Raw genomic sequence first — 21,336 nt, 5'->3', positions numbered from 1 at the left:
CCATTTGGCCTTTTGGTGTGAAAGTTATGCACTTTTGAAATTCAAATTTTCTTGACCAAGATTGATCCATAACTTGCCAACCATAAATGAGAAATTCATGTTCTTGGACTTTTTGGAAAGGTGAGAGCAAGATCTACAACTTTCATGTTGGACAAAATTTAATTTGAAGCATTTTTGGACATGTAATTTTAAGGAGAAAACCTTTCCATTTTTGGCAATTTTGAATCACAAGTCACTTTCTATTTTTGGAAAGTTTTCATCTGACTTTATTTTCTTCATTGTTGATGTTTGAAATGTCAAATGAAACTTGTTTGTACATGAATGAAGTGTTTCTAACCCTCTCCCACCTCCAAATCCATCAGTTGACCTTTGGTTGACTTTTGTTGACTGACAGATGAATTGGCTGTGCACAGATGAAATTGAGCCTCAATCTCCTGATGACATGGCTCCACAATGAAACCCTAGCTTCCATAAGCTCAATGAAACCATAGAATGATCCCCATCTCAATGAAGACCTCATCTCCTTGACAAGCCCTGAATGGCACAATACAACTAATTAGGGTTGATTAGGGTTGACCAGAGGTCAAAAACCTAATCTTAAGGAATCTGATCAAGCACAATGAAACTCTTGGTGATGACAAGACCATGATGATGATGATGTACTATTTCAACCAAGATGATGATAAACCTCCTTGAGGAATCAAGAAACCCTAATTTGAAGCACAGACCCTCAGATGATTAGTGATCAATCCAATGAGACCTTTAGCTTGAATATCTTCAACCTCTTCATCTTCTGACCAAGACTTAGGAGGATGACTTGTTTAATGTAGCCACATTGTAAGACCCCAATTTTGTCCCTAAGATCCCTCATGGCATCATATCATATCATATTAGTGCCTCAAGGATCATTGTGCACCTTGCCTTCCTTCTCTGGGGGTGGGTTGTCTTTTGAGTGTGATTCTTGATCACCAAGCATGTTTAGCTTTTGTATATCATTGCTTTTCATTTGTTTATTAACCCAAAAGTACAAAAATATTGTCATCTAACCTTGTTACTTGCAGATGAAGCAACATTAGGTCAAGGCAGTCATTGAGCCATAGATGGTGGCCATTCTGAAGAATTTGGGCACCATGATCATTCATCAAGAGTTCATATGAACCATGATATCATTTTGAATCAAGATCTCAAGTGGTAGAGGCTTGAAATTCATCAAAGCATTGTTCAGTCAACCAAAACCCTAGCAAAGTCAACTGTGGTCAACTGTGCATAAAATCAGAGATTTGATGGTGGGAGATGGTTAGAGAGACCTTATTCATGTCCATACAAGCCTCATATAACATGTCAAACATCAACCTTGAAGGATTTGAGGTCAGATGAAAAGTTTCCAAAAATAGTAGGTGACCTGTAATTTCAAACTGCCAAAAATGGAAGGGTCTTCTCCTCAAGATTACATCATCAAGCAAGCTTCAAATGAAATTTTGTCCAACATGAAAGTTGAAGATCTTGCTCTCACCTTTCCAAAAAGTCCAAGAATATCCATTTCTCATTTGTGGTTGGCAAGTTAATAATAATATATATTTAGCCCAAGAGTTTACCTGACCTGACGCCAAATGTGCATTTGTTCGGATTGAGGCGAAGACGGAACTTCCTCAATCGTTGAAACAGCTTCAATAGATCTACTAAGTGACCTTCCTCTGAACGAGACTTCGCGATCATATCATCCACATAAACCTCAATCTCTTTGTGCATCATGTCGTGAAAGAGCGTTGTCATGGCTCGCTGGTAAGTAGCACCTGCGTTCTTCAACCCAAACGGCATTACTTGATAACAGAATGTTCCCCATGGTGTTATGAAGGTAGTTTTTTCCACGTCTTCGGGAGCCATTTTGATCTGGTTATACCCGGAGAATCCGTCCATGAAGGAGAATATGTCAAACTTTGCTGTATTGTCTACCAACATGTCAATGTGAGGCAGGGGGAAATCATCCTTTGGGCTTGCTCTATTTAAGTCACGATAGTCGACACACATTCGTACCTTCCCGTCCTTCTTAGGAACTGGCACAATATTTGCTATCCACTCTGGATACACTGAAGTGGCAAGAAAACCAGCATCTATTTGCTTCAGAACTTCTTCTTTAATTTTGACGGTCATATCTAGATGTGTTCTTCTTAATTTCTGTTTGACCGGTGGACATTCTGGCTTCAAAGGTAGCTTGTGCTCTACGATGTCAGTGTCGAGACCAGGCATATCCTGATAAGACCAAGCAAACACATCTACATACTCTTTCAACAGGCTGATCAATTGCTCCTTGACCTGTTGGGATAACAATGCTCCAATTTTGACTTCTTTCACATTTTCTTCCGAACCCAAGTTGACTGTTTCCAAAGGCTCCTTGTATGGCTGAATAGTGTCTTCTTCATTTTCAAGCTGGCGGGCGACCTCTTCTGGAATCTCATCCCACTCTTCCTCTTCAGCTTTGAATACAGAATGTTCAAAGTTGGGAGAGGGCATGATGTCATTGTGTTCAACGGGTTTAAGTAACCTGTACAAACAATTGTTTTTAGAGGACTGACCATGACATGCAAAAATGTGTTCTTTTTAAGGTTTTTTTTGTGTTACCATTTTCCGAAAAAGCTGAAAAGATAAAAGGACACAAGTGTATAGGAACACAAAAGATCTTTTTCATGGATAGTACGTTTTTGACAAAAGTGCCCATTTTACAAAATTAATGCTTCGCGCTTTGGGCTAAAGCGGAAGATTTTTGAAAACTGAAAAGCTTAATTACTTTGATATGTGGACACAATGTGGGATGTCAATTGCGGTCCAGTTCTTCATAACTACTCCTGGTGTCACAAATCTGGGGCCTTCGTCTTCTGTCTTTTTCCCAAAAGTATCCTCTTCAACTGCTACCATGTTGATAAACCCACCGCTGTGAAAGATATCTTTGAAAGGTCGCACCACTGAAGTCTGCACTTGTTTTCCATCAACAAAGCCTAATCCTGCATGGTTAACGTTTTCTGGCAACTCTATCACCTTGCCCCACATTTCTGTAGGACCTGTCTTGACAATCTGCTGGGCGTCTTTGAATGACGCGATTGAACCTTCACTTTTCTTGTAATCATCGATGGTCAGGGCCTGAAATGGAGTTTGAACAACCGTCTCGTCTACTTCTATCACACTAAACGATGAAAGGTGGCTAATCAGCATAGCCTGCTCCCCATTCACCGTCACTATTTGCCCATTCTTGACAAACTTTAACTTTTGGTGTAACGTGGATGTAATGGCACCCGCCTCATGAATCCATGGGCGTCCGAGCAGACAGCTATAAGCTGGCACTATGTCCATAACCTGGAAAGTGATCTGGAATACGTGTGGTCCAATACCAATAGGCAAATCAACTTCTCCAATGACTGTTTTTCTTGATCCATCGAACGCTTTCACAATAATTCCACTGTGCCGCATTTGCCCCCCTTTGTACTTTAGCTTCAACAAGGTAGACTTGGGCATGACATTCAGAGATGAACCGGTGTCAATTAGGATATTAGACAAAGAATCCCCTTGACAATTGGCTGAGATATGGAGAGCGAAGTTGTGATTCTTTCCTTCTTCTGGCAGTTCTTCATCACAAAAGCCTAAGCCATTGCACGAAGTGATGCTGCCTACAACATTGTTGAACTGCTCTGCTGTTATATCCTGTTCTACAAAGGCTTGATCAAGCACCTTCAGTAGTGCTTCTCTGTGGACAGCTGAATTCAATAATAAGGACAGGATCGAGATTTTTGACGGTGTCTGTAGCAACTGATCTACCATTTTGTAGTCACTGAGCTTGATAATTCTAAGTAGTTCATCTGTTTCTTTATCAAGGGTTGAATTGCTTGTTTGCCCTTCTGCTTCTCTTGTCACTGGTACCACGACTACTGGATCTTTCTCAACATTTCTACTTGGGATAACCGGCGGAGCGAACACGCGGCCACTGCGCGTCATTCGGCTATTTGCTGCGATATTGGTAACTGAGGCTAAGGTTTTAATCTCGACCTCTTTACCGTTCTCAATAATAGTTGCTGCATAGCGGTAGGGGACCGCTTTATCTGAAGTGTAAGGCATTGGGCCCGGAGGGCAAATCACCACTGGCTCCCTCGGATGATAAGCTATCTCTACTTTCTCTGGAATGTTGAAGCAAGGAATGATGACATTCACCTCTTGTTCTTGTGATTCTGGAGAACTCACTTGTCTAGAAATCTGAATCAAACCCTGATCAAGGACGCCTTGCAAATCATCTTGAATCTTTCTACAACCTCTTGAATTGACTGAACATGTACCACAGATCTGGTGGTCATGTTGGAATAGACCATGAGCACATAAAACAGAATGAATTTCAACCAAAGACCGCCGAATCTCCTCTATCTTCGTAACACGTTGTTCATTGAGACAAACTTCTATATTGTTCACTGATGAAGGACCATGACTTGGCATTGGATTGTCCTTCACATTGGGACCCATGTTCTTGAAGGTCAGGATACCTGCTCTTGTCAACTTCTGTACTTCCAACTTTAAAGCAAAACAGTTGTCTAAGTCATGACCTGGAGCATTCTGATGAAAGGGACAAGATACCTCTAGCTTGTACCACCAAGGTAGCACTTCTGGTACAGGAGGTCGTGGTCGTGGTTGCACAAGGTTTTTAGTGATCAAAGCTGGATACAATTCTGCATATGACATTGGAATTGGATCAAAATTGGTTCTTCTTTGCTGCTGTGGCGGACGTTGTTGTAACTGATGTTGAGGTTGTTGAGGTTGATGTTGTTGCTGATACTGAGTATTCTATTGGAAGCGGTTGGTACGCTGCTGAGGGTATTGGACTTGAACTGGAGCGGAAGTGATTACTGGAGTCACGACTGCTATATGTTGGTGTTGGGAATGGTAAGGATAATTGATCCTTCTTGGATGATTATAGGACAAAGCATTAGTTTCTTGTTCCTTCTTTTTCATAAAACCGCCGTACCTCTTTGCCCCGCTTGAAGATGAACTTCCTTCTCTAACTAGACGCCCTTCTCGAACTGCTTCCTCTAAACGGACTCCCATGTTTACCATGTCAGTAAAGTCTGTAGGAGCGCTTGCAATCATCCTCTCGTAATAAAAAGTATCAAGAGTCTTTAAGAACACTTTCGTCATCTCCTTTTCTTCCATAGGTGGAACAACCTGTGCTGCAATTTCGCGCCACCTTTGCGCGTATTCACGGAATGTCTCCTTTTCTCTTTGTTGCATGGACCTCAACTGATCTCGGTCTGGCACATTATCAAGGTTGTATTTGTAATGTTTGATAAAGGCCTCGCCTAAATCGTTGAAAGTCTTGATTTGAGAACTGTCTAATCCCATATACCAGCGTAAAGCTGCACCGGTAAGGCTGTCTTGAAAACAATGAATGAGCATCCTTTGGTCGTTGGTGTACATTGACATCTTTCGCACGTACATAACCAAATGGGTCTGTGGACAAGAACTTCCTTTGTACTTTTCAAATTCTGGTAGTTTAAATTTTGCTGGCATCCTTACGTCTGGAACCAAACACATATCATTTACATCTCTGCCAAACAGTTCTTTCCCACGAAGAGCTTTTATCTCTTTTTGTAATTCCGCAAACTGATCCTGGAATTCATCCATTCTATCATTGAGACCAGGATCCTCACTTGGGGTAGGGCCGTGATAGACAGGTTCTCCTAGGTGAGGAGTATAGTGAACAACGGGAGGCACATTAGTGAAGACGGGAGCATTTGGTGGAACGAACTCTTGTTGATATCTATCTTGATTAAGATCCCTGGGTATTTCCCAAGGACGGGATGCTGTGATGGTAACAGAAGTGACTGGGACAACGTTGATTTCTGAAGCGATGACTGTAGTGACGGGTGTTGCTGTTGTCTGATTCTGAATTTGAGGTTGATTCTGTGCCGAAGTCTGTCCTGAATTATGAACTTGAGCCCTAGCTTGGGCTTCCTCTGCTTGTAGACGGGCGGTTAACATTTGGTTGCGCATCTCTGCTGCCTGTGCTTGTGCCTGGATCTGTGCATCTTGTGCTTCGGCAACCTGAGCTTGTGCTGTTTGAAGTTGAGCAGCTTGGGCTGCTTGGTTTGCTATCAATGTCTCGACCATAGCAGAAAGGCGGTCAACCTGAGCTTTCAATTCTCGGTTCTCGTTATCTGTTATCTCCATTCTTCTTTTGTAGTTGGCTCTTGTCTTGTAATTATGCGTCAGCTTGAAATGGATCTGCTGGCGGGAAGCAACTGTTAGAAGACTGGACCAAGACAGACAACCTGTATGCACGTGATACATGGATATGCAAAATGAATGATTTTCCAAGGAACTCTAAGTGAAGGAAAAGATAGAATTGCAAACATTTTTGATAACAAAACAAAAATTTTCATTTTAAGCATTTTTATCAAAATATACAAAGTTATCAACCCAAAATACAACCAAGAAAACCATTTAAGGACATGTGTCATCAGGACGAGCATAAACAAGTAGGAGTTGTCCTTCAAGTCTCTCAATTCTTTCTTCATAGGCCTTCTGCATAAAAGCTTTCTCCTTCACCAAACTGTCTACAAGACCTTTCCATGCACCTGAGGACTGTGGAATCTGGGAGTAATCTGTTGTGTGTAACACCCCGATAAAAATAAGATAATTATTTAAATTAAGTTAATAGTATATTTATTAATTTAATTAAATAATTGGAATATTATTGGAATTATTATTATTGGAATAATAAAGTTGGAATATATATATAAAGAGTTACATTTGGTAAAGAAAGGTTTTTTTTCACGTGAAAAGGGAAAAGCGACAGGAAAGTGGAAAAGGGCAAAGAGGAAGAGCAAGAGAGCAAGGGTTGAAGAGAGGGAGAGCTCGAAGCCGAAGGATTTGCCGGATTAACCCAGGTAAGGGGGTTCATCGTCGTTTAATGGGTATTATGGGTTAACATGTAATGGGTAGTGATAAACCATTGATTTGACTCTGATTAGAATGATGCATGATGAAATTGTGAACTTTTGGATGAACGAAATTTGGATTATAATTGAAGGAAATTCGTAGGAATTAGATGTAAAAATGTTAGAATTTGTGAAATCGAATAGGGTATGATTCGTGTTAGATGATATGAACGAATACTGTGTAAAATTGGACTGTGGGAGGTTGGATCTGAGGAATCTCGTGGTAGAGAAAACCATAGCAGATCTGGAAATCTGATTTCTGGTCATACGCATATGGCACTAGGCAATACGCGTATGAAATGGTCTGGTACGCGTATGGCACTAGGCAATACGCGTATGGATGAGGAAGATGATGTTTTGAACGTGGTTTTGTCTCTGTTGGTACGCGTATGAGGAAGTGGTACGCGTAGCATACGCGTATGAGACAGGTGGTACGCGTATGGGATTGGCTGAGAAATGAGCCATACGCGTATGGGACTAGGCAATACGCGTATGGGCAGAATTGTGATTTTCTGAGCTGTTGTTGTGCAGTTTTTGGTTGTTCAGCTGAGTAATGTAATTTAGCTGATGTATGATATAGTAGGGATCATTTCCCGTTGTTTTGAGCAGTGTAGGTATTAGTAGAGTGTGCTAATACTGTGATTATTAATCGACATAACATGATATGATTTTGCGATAATATGCTGATGATATATGATGATATGCATAATGCTGTGAATGTATGTATTATGTATGCAATTGTGGAATGGACTGTTTTATGGCTTAGAGTGTGAGCATATGTCCATTGTGGATTGTTGATGTTTGCATGCTAGTTGATTTAGCGTGCATATTATGGCCTTTATGGTGGTAGCTAATTCCCATGGTGAGGAATTAGTGAGTGATGTCATTGTGGATTGTTGTTGATGTTTGCATGCTAGGTGATTAGCGTGCATAGCATAGCCCTTGGGGTGGTAGCTAATTCCCATGGTGAGGAATTAGTGAGTGAGTCACTAGGTCTCAAATGAGTGGGACTAGTGAGCTTGGTAGCCGTATCTGGATTTGATCGGTGAGGTTGAACTATATGTTCACGAATAGTCGGTACCGCATGCATGGAGTCTCATTGCATAATGTATGTATGGCGTATAATATGAATGGATGTATTCCAATATTATACGTGTTGTTTTGTGTTGGTGTTGAGTATGATTATGATTATGAGTTGATGTCGCCGTTGCTGAATGTGTGATCCGATTAGGGTGATGATATGTGTTAAATTACTTAGCATTACATGATATTTTATAATGCTTATTATATCGATTGAGGAACTCACCCTTACAACTATGTTTCAGGTAACGAGCAGTGATTGAGTAGAAGCTAGTGCTTGGAGTCTAGTGTAGTTCCTTAGTGGGTCATGCTCTGGTAGATGTAACATCGGGATGGGATGTTTTACTATGTTTTCATTTGGTTGTTGAACAACTTTACATGTAATGTGTTACATGTTTTGCATGTTGTTAATTTCTATCCGCTGCGAATTATGAAAATGTTTTATTTTGATTAAATAAATGAGCATGACAGGATATTTTGGAAAACGGTGTGAAGTGTCAAGTGTGACACCCTTAAATTGCATATCTACTCTGATTTATGTTTTGATGTTTTAATTTAATTTTGGGGTATTTTAGAAGGGTGTTACATTAGTGGTATCAGAGCATAGTCGGTCGAGTCGAGTCGTAATTATTCTGTTTCCCTGTACGGGATAGGTGTTGTGTAACCCTATCAGTACTTATTGTTTTAGCTTGTTGGACTTTCAGAATAGAGATGGCTGGAAGAGGTAGAGACGATGCTGCGATTGCTGAGGCTCTGGGTATGCTAGCTGGAGTACTTGGAGGAAATCCGAATGTTGTGGGATTAGGAGCTGCTCGTCAACTGAGTGAATTCCAGAAGAACAATCCTCCAATGTTCAAGGGAGCATACGATCCAGATGGTGCTCAGAAGTGGTTGAAGGAGATCGAGAGGATCTTCCGAGTGACTGAGTGTGCCGATAACCAGAAGGTCAGGTTCGGTACGCATATGCTGTCAGAGGAAGCAGATGATTGGTGGGTTGCTACCCGCGCTGAGTTGGAAGCTGCTGGGGGTGCTGAGATCACTTGGGCAGTGTTCAGAGAGAGATTCCTGAGGAAGTACTTTCCAGAGGATGTCAGAGGAAAGAAAGAGATAGAGTTCTTAGAATTGAAGCAGGGGAACCGGTCTGTTACTGAGTATGCTGCTAAGTTCACAGAGCTGTCGAAGTATTACACCCCCTATAACGAGGCTACTGGGGAATTTTCGAAATGTGTGAAGTTTGAGAACGGGTTACGTCCCGAGATCAAGCAGGCTATTGGGTATCAGCGGATCAGAGTGTTTTCTGACCTGGTTGACTGTTGCAGGATTTTTGAACAAGATACCAAGGCCAGAGCGGAGAGCTATCAGCAGAGGGTTGATAGGAAAGGCAAGAATCAGAATGATCGTGGGAAACCGTATGCAGCTGGCAAAGGTTTCCAGAGACAGAGTGGGATGAAGAGACCTAGTGGGGGAGACTCCAGTGCCCCTGCTAAGTGTTACAGATGTGGTCAGGCTGGACATCGTATCCATGAGTGTACCAGTACTGAGAAGAAGTGTTTCAAGTGTGGAAAAGGTGGTCACTTGGCTGCAGAGTGCCGGTTGAAGACTGTGACTTGTTTCAACTGTGGAGAGGTGGGTCATATCAGTCCACAGTGTCCTAAGCCGAAGGGAGAGAACCAGTCGGGAGGCAAGGTCTTTGCTTTATCGGGTTCTGAGACTTCTGCATATGATCGTTTGATCCGAGGTACGTGTTATATTAATGGCTTTCCTCTTGTAGCTATTATTGACACAGGTGCGACTCATTCCTTTATATCTTTGGATTGTGCTGTGAAACTTAAATTAGAGATATCTGAGATGCATGGGAGTATGGTGATTGATACTCCTGCGAAGGGTTCAGTGACTACTACTTCAGTTTGTTTAAATTGTCCTTTGAGTATTTTTGGTAGAGACTTTGGGATGGACCTTGTGTGTCTTCCACTAGTGCAGATTGATGTTATTCTGGGTATGAACTGGTTGGTGTTTAACCGAGTTTATATCAACTGTTTTGATAAGACTGTGATTTTTCCTGAGATTGAGGAGGGAAAGAGTTTGTTTCTATCAGCAAGGCAGGTGAATGAGGCAGTAGCAGATGGGGCGGAGTTGTTTATGCTGTTAGCGACTTCGGAGGCTAAAGATAAACTGGTGATTTGCGATCTAGCCGTGGTGTGTGATTTTCCTGATGTGTTTCCTGAAGAAGTGAAGGAATTGCCGCCAGAGCGTGAAGTTGAGTTCTCGATTGATTTAGTACCTGGTACTAGGCCGATGTCGATGGCTCCGTACCGTATGTCTGCTGTTGAGTTAATTGAATTGAAGAATCAGCTGGAAGAACTGTTGAATAAGAAATTTATTCGTCCGAGTGTGTCACCGTGGGGCGCACCAGTGTTATTGGTTAAAAAGAAAGAAGGTAATATGAGGTTGTGTGTGGACTACAGTCAACTGAATAAAGTGACGATCAAGAATCGGTATCCTTTGCCGAGGATTGATGATTTGATGGATCAGTTGGTTGGTGCGAGTGTGTTCAGCAAAATAGATTTGAGATCGGGGTATCATCAGATACGTGTGAAAACTGAGGATATTCAGAAGACTGCTTTCAGAACAAGGTATGGACATTATGAGTATTCTGTAATGCCTTTTGGTGTGACTAATACGCCTGGAGTATTTATGGAGTATATGAATAGGATTTTCCATCCGTATCTAGATAAGTTTGTTGTGGTGTTTATTGACGATATTTTGGTGTATTCAAAATCTGAAGAATAGCATGCTGAACATTTGAGAGTGGTTTTAGGAGTTCTACGAGAAAAGAAGTTATTTGCTAAACTGTCCAAGTGTGAATTTTGGTTAGAAAAAGTTAGTTTTCTTGGTCATGTATGGCGTATAATATGAATGGATGTATTCCAATATTATACGTGTTGTTTTGTGTTGGTGTTGAGTATGATTATGATTATGAGTTGATGTCGCCGTTGCTGAATGTGTGATCCGATTAGGGTGATGATATGTGTTAAATTACTTAGCATTACATGATATTTTATAATGCTTATTATATCGATTGAGGAACTCACCCTTACAACTATGTTTCAGGTAACGAGCAGTGATTGAGTAGAAGCTAGTGCTTGGAGTCTAGTGTAGTTCCTTAGTGGGTCATGCTCTGGTAGATGTAACATCGGGATGGGATGTTTTACTATGTTTTCATTTGGTTGTTGAACAACTTTACATGTAATGTGTTACATGTTTTGCATGTTTTTAATTTCTATCCGCTGCGAATTATGCAAATGTTTTATTTTGATTAAATAAATGAGCATGACAGGATATTTTGGAAAACGGTGTGAAGTGTCAAGTGTGACACCCTTAAATTGCATATCTACTCTGATTTATGTTTTGATGTTTTAATTTAATTTTGGGGTATTTTAGAAGGGTGTTACATTGTGCCTGAGGAAAATAAATCCTCTTGCACCCTTGGACGTTTACCTGCACGATCTTCTCCACTCTGCTCCTTTAACTGTCTCTGAAGTTCTTCATTTTCCATTTCGAGCACCTGGGCCTTATCCTTCCAAGCGTCTCTCTCTTTCTCGACCCTCTCCAAGGTGGCTTGGAGTTCTTCTTTGTCATCTAGCGGAAGGTAGGGGGTCTTCAACGGAGCGGGTTTGATAGGATCATGATGTGGGTATGGCATTTTCAACTGTATAGCTCTGGCTCTGATCCACTGGAGGTACGGCTCATAGGAGGTACAATCTTTCTTACCCAATTCAAGTCTCCCTTTGCGACAAACACGATGCCAAGCTCTTACTACACTCTCTTTCATGGTAGGGTCCTCCTCGTTATCCCTCAAGAAAATACCTTCTAAAAGAATGTTAGGAGGCTTGTCCTTCATAGGGTAACCGAGTTGTCTCCTAGCAAGTACTGGATTATAAGAAATGATTCCCTTTGTGCCCATGAGGGGCACATTGGGGAACTCCCCGCAACTATCAATGATTTTCACATCGTCTAAAACTCTACTATACCATGCAATATCTGACTGGGTAAGAGACATAATCCTCTGTGACCACTGACAATGCGATTCCTAACAGATGGTATAAAGTGCTAATCCTAACAGAATTCAGTAAGAACAACATCACAATTTCAGATCCAAAACTTTTTCATCTCAAATTCTCTCAAATTCTTTCAACTCTTTCGATCGAATTTCTTGATTTCTCTTGCTTGCTTCTTGTTCTAATCATCATCTACAGGCATTGTGAAGATCTGTTGAAGCAAGATTGTGAGGAATTCTTGAAGATCGTGACTGTTGAAGCATTGCACCTTCCATGGCAGTTGGAGATTTCTTCGTGTTCAAGCACTGTTGAGCTGTTTTCTTGCACACATTCATCTTCCTCATCAGCATAGAACATCTGTTTTCATCTTTGAGGACTTGAGGAGCACGATTCCAGTTCTGCACATTCATAGAGGTTAGAATTCAATTGCTCCGATTCTCAAAATTATGATGTGTATCTGGTAGATCCCCCATTGCTGAGCATAATGAACTTTAGATCTAGTGATTTCATGCAGTTTTGAGAAAGTTAGGTTGATTTTAAGTTTGGTTGTGAAGACTTATTTGGATCGAATCTCTTGATGTGCGTAGAATTAGAGAAAATCAATGATATATTATTGATGTGTGATGAAAGACGGATTGAATGATATGCGGTTCATGAATTTCTGTGGAGTTTTGTTCTTGATGAGTATGAACATGATGAATGTATGATGAACCCTAAATATTTCGTGTCCAGAATCCATTTGATCTGTAACACCCCGAATTAAATAAGAGGATTATTTAATTAAGTTAATAATATATTTAATAATTTAATTAAATAAATTGAATTATTGGATTATTATTAATATTATTATTATTATTATTATTTGGAATAATAATTATAGTGGAAAATATATAAGTTGGAATATGGAAAAAAAGGGTTCGTTGTTGGTAAAGAGTTTTCACGTGAAACAGAGAAAGCGGCTGAAAGGTGAAAAGTGGAGAAAGAGCAAAGGTTGAAGAACGGAAAAGCTTGAAGCTTAGAGACTGCCGGATTATCTCAGGTAAGGGGGGTTTATCGTCGTTTAATGGGTATTATAGATTAACATGTCATGGGTAGTGATAAACCGTTGAAGTGATCCTAATTGGAATGTTGAATGCTGAAATATTGTGATGAATAAGTTGTATTAAAGCTGTAATTGAGTCCGTAATTGTGTGAGTCGTGTTCCCCCGAACGTATAGCTTTTTACGGAAATTGAATCGGAGGTCCGGAAGTCCTCCAACGGCGGAAAATGCGGGAACTCTGCATTCTGCCTTGTGTTAGCGCAGGGACTGTTGTTTTGCCTGCGTTAACCGGTTAACCCAGGGTGTTAACCGGTTAACACTGTTATATTTTGTGAAAATGTGTTGTTTTGCCTGCGTTAACCGGTTAACCCAGGGCGTTAACCGGTTAACACTGTTGCGTTTTGCCAAAAAAATGTATTTTGTCCTGCGTTAACCGGTTAACCCAGGGCGTTAACCGGTTAACACTGTTGGAAATTAGAAAAATTGATATTTTAAAGTTGTGAATATAATTGGCGATTGGCCTATTACCGTTAATTCTGATGAGTAATTTTGTTGGATTATGTTATGAAGTGTTGATACAAATATGTTGATAAGTTGTGTTAAAGTTGTTGAAATACTGAGTTGTAGGCTTGGTGAGCCAAAGTTGATTTTAAGTTGATTTTTGTTGGAAACGTTGTTGTGTTGATATTATTATTATGTTGTCGGCAGTTTAGAGTCGTGTATGCCATGTACATTCATATGCATTAAGTCGGAGCTTTGCTCACACCACGTTGGCCTGGATTGGCAAATTTTAAGTTGAAAGTTGAAGGCTTATGCCTTGATGCCCACTAAAATGGCAATGATTTTAAGTTGGGAGTTTTACTCCGAATGGTACCACATGCATGACGAGTCGAGTCTCATTTGAGTTGCATTTTATGTTGTTCTTGAGTATGATATTGAGTTGATAACTGTCGTTGCTGTATGTGTAATCTGATTTGGGTGATGAAACGTGTTAAATTACTTAGCATTACATGATGAATTATAATGCTTATTATATTGATTGAGAGACTCACCCTTACAGTTATTTTTCAGGTAACGAGCAATGAGTCGAGTAGAAGCTAATGCTTGGAGTCTAGTGTAGTCGCTTTAGTGGGTCATGCTCTGATAGATGTAACATCGGGACGGGATGTTTTAATTATTTTGTTGTCGGTTGTTGAACTATTTTTCATGTAATATGTTATACGTTTTAATTGGTTGACATAATTTCTATCCGCTGCGTATTTTTGAAATGTTTTATGGTTGATATAATAAAAGAGCATGACAGATGTTATTTTCGAAGATGTGACACCCTTGTTTTGTGTATTTACTCTGATATATATATATACTTGTTGTTGTTATTAAATATTTGGGGTATTTTAGAAGGGTGTTACATTAGTGGTATCAGAGCCTGGTTGGTCTGTCCGGCCAGTTGTCGTGTCGTTACTGTCTAACAATTGTGTATTGTTACTAATCTAACTTTAAGTTGTGTTGTATTGATAAGTTGAAATGGCTGGAAGGAATGACGCTGCAATGGCTGCCGCAATGCAAGCAATGGCACAAGCTGTGCAGAACTTGCCAAATGCTGGTGGAGATGCTGGATCACGTAGCTTGGCGACTTTTCAAAGAGAGAATCCGCCGGTGTTTAAAGGGAAGCATGATCCAGATGCAGCCTTGGGATGGTTGAAAGAAATTGAGAGGATCTTCCGTGTTATGGATTGCACTCCAGCTCAGAAGGTTCGGTATGGTACTCACATGCTAGCAGTCGAAGCTGATGACTGGTGGCTAGAGACTCACGAGAGGTTGACCGTGGCAGGTGAAGTCATTACTTGGGATGTATTCCGTAGGGAATTCATGAGAAAGTATTATCCGGAAGATGTCCGTGGTAAGAAAGAAATTGAGTTCCTTGAGCTGAAGCAAGGAAACATGTCTGTCACTGATTATGCTGCAAAATTTGTGGAGCTGTCCAAATTTTATCCTCATTACACTGGTGCTGGTGCTGAATTTTCAAAGTGCATCAAGTTTGAGAACGGATTGCGCTCTGAAATTAAGAAGGCTGTTGGGTATCAGAAGATACGCATTTTTACTGAATTGGTTGATAGCTGCAGGATATTTGAGGAAGACAATAATGCTCATTACAAGGTTGTCAGTGATCGCAAGGGAAAGCAGCATCAAAACCGTGGCAAGCCGTATGATGCCCCAGTGGGAAAAGGGAAACAAGGAGCTGCTCCGGCTCAGAGGACTAGTAGGGGAGGTGCTCCTGCTGGTATAGTTTGCTTCAAATGTGGTCAGGCTGGTCATAAGAGTAATGTATGCACTGCTGAAGTAAAGAGGTGTTTTCGCTGTGGTAAGACTGGTCATGCAATAGCTGATTGCAAGCACAAGGAAATGATTTGTTTTAATTGTGGCGAAGAAGGGCATATTGGAAGTCAGTGTCAGAAGCCAAAGAAATCTCAGACTGGGAAGGTGTTCGCATTGACCGGAACTCAAACCTCCTGTGAGGACAGACTTATCCGAGGTACATGTCTCATAAATGGTACTCCTTTAATTACTATTATTGATACCGGTGCTACCCACTGTTTTATTTCTGCTAACTGTGCTCGAAGACTGGGTTTAAAATTGTCCGCTTTGGACGGTGAATTGATTGTTGAGACCCCAGCTAAGGGATCAGTAACTACTTCTTTGGTATGTTTAAAATGTCCTTTGTCGATCTTCGATAAAGATTTCTGTGTTGATTTAGTATGTTTGCAGTTGGATGGGATGGATGTAATTCTTGGTATGAACTGGTTAGAGTATAATTATGTTCATATAAATTGTCATCATAAGTCGGTGAGGTGTCCACTCCTGAAGAGGAAGGAGTTGACTTATTACCTTTCAGAGAATTGCGAAAATTGATGAAAGAAGGAGCTCAGATGTTTTCCTTGATGGCGACGTTGTCGGTTGAAAGTAAAGCTAAGATAGAGGAACTGTTAGTGGTGAAAGAATTCCCTGAAGTTTTTCCTGATGAAATTCCTAGTGTGCCGCCAGAGAGGGAAGTTGAATTTACTATCGATCTGGTACCTGGTACTAGGCCTGTTTCGATGACACCGTATAGAATGTCGGCATCTGAATTGTATGAATTAAAGAAGCAATTGGAAGACTTACTTGAGAAGAAGTTTATAAGACCAAGTGTGTCGCCGTGGGGAGCTCCAGTGTTGCTAGTAAAGAAGAAAGAGGGTAGTATGAGGCTTTGTATTGATTATAGACAATTGAATAAAGTAACGATCAAGAATAAGTATCCACTACCGAGGATAGATGATTTGATGGACCAATTAGTGGGTGCTTGTGTGTTCAGTAAAATTGATTTGAGATCGGGCTATCATCAGATCAGGGTGAAAGATGAAGACATCCAGAAGACAGCGTTCAGAACTCGGTATGGACATTATGAGTATTCTGTGATGCCTTTCGGTGTGACTAATGCGCCGGGAGTATTTATGGAATACATGAATCGTATTTTCCATACTTATCTGGATCATTTTGTGGTAGTATTTATTGATGATATTTTGATTTACTCTAAGTCCGAAGGAGAGCACAAGGAACATTTGAGATTAGTATTGGAGGTTTTGAAAGATAAGAAATTGTATGCGAAGTTGTCCAAGTGTGAGTTTTGGTTAAGAGAAGACAGTTTTCTCGGCCATGTAATTTCAGGAAAAGGTATTGCTGTAGATCCTTCCAAGGTAGAAGCTGTATTGCAATGGGAAACTCCTAAGTCGGTTACCGAGATTAGAAGCTTTTTGGGATTAGCTGGATATTATAGAAGATTTATTGAAGGATTTTCTAAGTTAGCACTTCCGTTGACTAAATTAACTTGCAAAGGTAAAGCTTTCGTGTGGGATGTTCAGTGCGAAGAGAGTTTTAATGAATTAAAGAGGAGATTGACGTCGGCGCCGGTTTTGACTTTGCCAAATCCGGAGGAACCGTTTATAATTTACTGTGATGCTTCATTGATGGGTTTGGGAGGTGTGCTCATGCAAAATAATAAAGTAATTGCTTATGCGTCGCGACAGTTGAGAATTCATGAAAAGAACTACCCTACGCATGATCTTGAACTTGCTGCTGTAGTGTTTGCGCTAAAACTTTGGAGGCATTACCTTTATGGTTCCAGATTCGAAGTTTTCAGCGATCATAAAAGTTTAAAGTATCTATTTGATCAGAAAGAGCTGAACATGAGACAACGTAGGTGGTTCGAATTGCTTAAGGATTATGATTTCGGTTTGAATTATCATCCAGGAAAAGCAAATGTTGTGGCCGATGCTTTAAGTAGAAAGACCTTGCATGTGTCGGCAATGATGATTAAGGAGTTGGAATTAATTGAGCAATTTCGGGATATGAGTTTGGTTTGCGAAGTAACACCGCAGAGTGTGATGCTAGGAATGCTAAAGATTAATAATGATTTTATGGATAGTATCCGAGAGGCACAGAAGTTGGATGTGAAATTAGTAGATATCCTTAATCGTTGTGGTCAATCAGGGAAAAGTGACTTTAAGGTTGACGCGAGAGGTGTGTTGAAATTAGGGGAAAGAATTTGTATTCCTGATGATGCGATTTTGAAGAGAAGTATTTTAGAGGAGGGTCATAGAAGCAGTTTGAGTATTCATCCAGGAGCTACTAAAATGTATCAGGATTTAAAGAAATTATTTTGGTGGCCCGGAATGAAAGAAGATATGGCTCGTTTTGTGTATGCGTGCTTAACTTGTCAGAAGTCGAAGATTGAGCATCAGAAGCCTGCTGGGTTGATGCAACCGTTGGAAGTTCCCGAATGGAAATGGGATAGCATTTCTATGGACTTTGTAACGGGGCTGCCTGCTACCTTACAAGGGCATGATTCGATTTGGGTGATCGTTGATAGGCTCACGAAGTCGGCTCATTTTATACCTATTAACATCACTTACCCAATTGCGAAGTTGGCAGAGATTTACATTCGAGTAGTTGTAAAGTTGCATGGTGTTCCTCTGTGTATTGTGTCGGACAGGGATCCGAGGTTTACATCGGGATTTTGGAAAAGTTTGCAAGATTCGTTGGGATCTAAGTTGAGGTTGAGTTCGGCATATCATCCTCAAACTGATGGCCAAACTGAGAGAACTATTCAGTCATTGGAAGATTTACTGAGAGCTTGTGTTCTTGAACAAGGAGGTTCGTGGGACACTTATCTTCCATTGATCGAGTTCACATACAATAATAGTTACCATTCTAGTATCGGAATGGCGCCTTTTGAAGCATTATATGGTTGTAGATGTAGAACTCCTTTGTGTTGGCACGAATCTGGTGAGGGTGTAGTACTTGGACCAGAGTTAGTTCGAGAAACTACCGAGAAAGTGAAGTTTATCCGGGAGAAGATGAAAGCTTCTCAGAGTAGGCAGAAGAGTTACCATGACAAGCGGAAGAAGGATTTAGAATTTCAAGCTGGTGACCATGTGTTTTTGAGAGTCACGCCTGTGACCGGAGTTGGGAGGGCTTTGAAGTCTAAAAAGCTCACTCCTCGCTTCATTGGTCCATATCAGATCTTAGAACGGGTTGGAAGAGTTGCTTATCGAATGGCATTACCACCTAATCTTTCGAATTTGCATGATGTATTCCATGTGTCGCAGCTTCGGAAGTATATCTCAGATCCGTCTCATGTGGTTAGTATGGATGATGTGCAAGTGCGAGATAATTTAACAGTAGAGACAAAGCCTGTACGAGTTGAAGATCGTGAAACAAAGACTCTTCGAGGAAAAGAGATTGTGTTGGTTAAAGTCGTTTGGTTGGGAGCTGCGGGCGAAAGCATGACATGGGAACTTGAAAGTCGGATGAAGGAGTCTTATCCAGAGTTATTTGCTTGAGGTATGTTTTCGAGGACGAAAACTCTTTTAGTAGGGGAGAGTTGTAACACCCCGAATTAAATAAGAGGATTATTTAATTAAGTTAATAATATATTTAATAATTTAATTAAATAAATTGAATTATTGGATTATTATTAATATTATTATTATTATTATTTGGAATAATAATTATAGTGGAAAATATATAAGTTGGAATATGGAAAAAAAGGGTTCGTTGTTGGTAAAGAGTTTTCACGTGAAACAGAGAAAGCGGCTGAAAGGTGAAAAGTGGAGAAAGAGCAAAGGTTGAAGAACGGAAAAGCTTGAAGCTTAGAGACTGCCGGATTATCTCAGGTAAGGGGGGTTTATCGTCGTTTAATGGGTATTATAGATTAACATGTCATGGGTAGTGATAAACCGTTGAAGTGATCCTAATTGGAATGTTGAATGCTGAAATATTGTGATGAATAAGTTGTATTAAAGCTGTAATTGAGTCCGTAATTGTGTGAGTCGTGTTCCCCCGTACATATAGCTTTTTACGGAAATTGAATCGGAGGTCCGGAAGTCCTCCAACGGCGGAAAATGCGGGAACTCTGCATTCTGCCTTGTGTTAGCGCAGGGACTGTTGTTTTGCCTGCGTTAACCGGTTAACCCAGGGTGTTAACCGGTTAACACTGTTATATTTTGTGAAAATGTGCTGTTTTGCCTGCGTTAACCGGTTAACCCAGGGCGTTAACCGGTTAACACTGTTGCGTTTTGCCAAAAAAATGTATTTTGTCCTGCGTTAACCGGTTAACCCAGGGCGTTAACCGGTTAACACTGTTGGAAATTAGAAAAATTGATATTTTAAAGTTGTGAATATAATTGGCGATTGGCCTATTACCGTTAATTCTGATGAGTAATTTTGTTGGATTATGTTATGAAGTGTTGATACAAATATGTTGATAAGTTGTGTTAAAGTTGTTGAAATACTGAGTTGTAGGCTTGGTGAGCCAAAGTTGATTTTAAGTTGATTTTTGTTGGAAACGTTGTTGTGTTGATATTATTATTATGTTGTCGACAGTTTAGAGTCGTGTATGCCATGTACATTCATATGCATTAAGTCGGAGCTTTGCTCACACCACGTTGGCCTGGATTGGCAAATTTTAAGTTGAAAGTTGAAGGCTTATGCCTTGATGCCCACTAAAATGGCAATGATTTTAAGTTGGGAGTTTTACTCCGAATGGTACCACATGCATGACGAGTCGAGTCTCATTTGAGTTGCATTTTATGTTGTTCTTGAGTATGATATTGAGTTGATAACTGCCGTTGCTGTATGTGTAATCTGATTTGGGTGATGAAACGTGTTAAATTACTTAGCATTACATGATGAATTATAATGCTTATTATATTGATTGAGAGACTCACCCTTACAGTTATTTTTCAGGTAACGAGCAATGAGTCGAGTAGAAGCTAATGCTTGGAGTCTAGTGTAGTCGCTTTAGTGGGTCATGCTCTGATAGATGTAACATCGGGACGGGATGTTTTAATTATTTTGTTGTCGGTTGTTGAACTATTTTTCATGTAATATGTTATACGTTTTAATTGGTTGACATAATTTCTATCCGCTGCGTATTTTTGAAATGTTTTATGGTTGATATAATAAAAGAGCATGACAGATGTTATTTTCGAAGATGTGACACCCTTGTTTTGTGTATTTACTCTGATATATATATATACTTGTTGTTGTTATTAAATATTTGGGGTATTTTAGAAGGGTGTTACATGATCCGCCTAGCCTTGCTTCTGCATGTATTTCGTGTTTGTATGCCATGCACCAATCGCTGTACGCCACCTCACTTAATGAAACGGTGCGTTTCATTAAGTGAGCGCCTCTATTCAAATTTGAGCGCGGTTCGAATCCGGCTCGAGGCAATTCCCTTTTTGGCTTTTGGCATTTATTCCATCTCACTTGTACATGTTCACATACTTCCTTTCACCATTTTTTTAATTCTTCTTCACTTTGGAAAAATCATAACTCCTAAAGTAATAATCCAAATCACCTGGAATTTTTTGTGAAATGCTCATCATCATGTCTACTATTTTTTGGATATTTTTTCCGGATTTGTGCTCGGTTGAATTTTAAAAATTGCCTAGGGTTTATGTTTATATGTCATTTCTTGCACATTGCTTGCCATTTCTTTTATGAAATGATGATGGTTGATCCAATGACTTTGAAATTTTACATGCATAACCTAGACACCTTGATGAGTATTTTGGAATTGAGTTTGCTATTTTTGCATTTCTGGTTTGTGAGATATGATGTGATTATTGGAGGTGTGACAATGTGTGT

General features: G+C 40.2%; 1 protein-coding gene across 1 annotated transcript in view; it reads right to left on the bottom strand.

Annotated features, from left to right (window-relative positions):
* LOC127081170 (uncharacterized) overlaps positions 1 to 4,500 on the bottom strand; it is a 40,510-nt gene extending 36,010 nt beyond the window's left edge. The window contains exon 1 of the mRNA XM_051021451.1: positions 2,842 to 4,500. Coding sequence (XP_050877408.1) covers positions 2,842 to 4,500 — 1,659 coding nt within the window. The remainder of the gene's footprint in view (positions 1 to 2,841) is intronic.
* Positions 4,501 to 21,336: the final 16,836 nt, after the last annotated feature.

The sequence above is a fragment of the Lathyrus oleraceus genome, chromosome 5 (genome assembly GCF_024323335.1).
Source record: "Lathyrus oleraceus cultivar Zhongwan6 chromosome 5, CAAS_Psat_ZW6_1.0, whole genome shotgun sequence".
Classification (NCBI taxonomy): Eukaryota; Viridiplantae; Streptophyta; class Magnoliopsida; order Fabales; family Fabaceae; genus Lathyrus; species Lathyrus oleraceus.
This window is presented reverse-complemented; position numbering and strand designations above follow the sequence as displayed.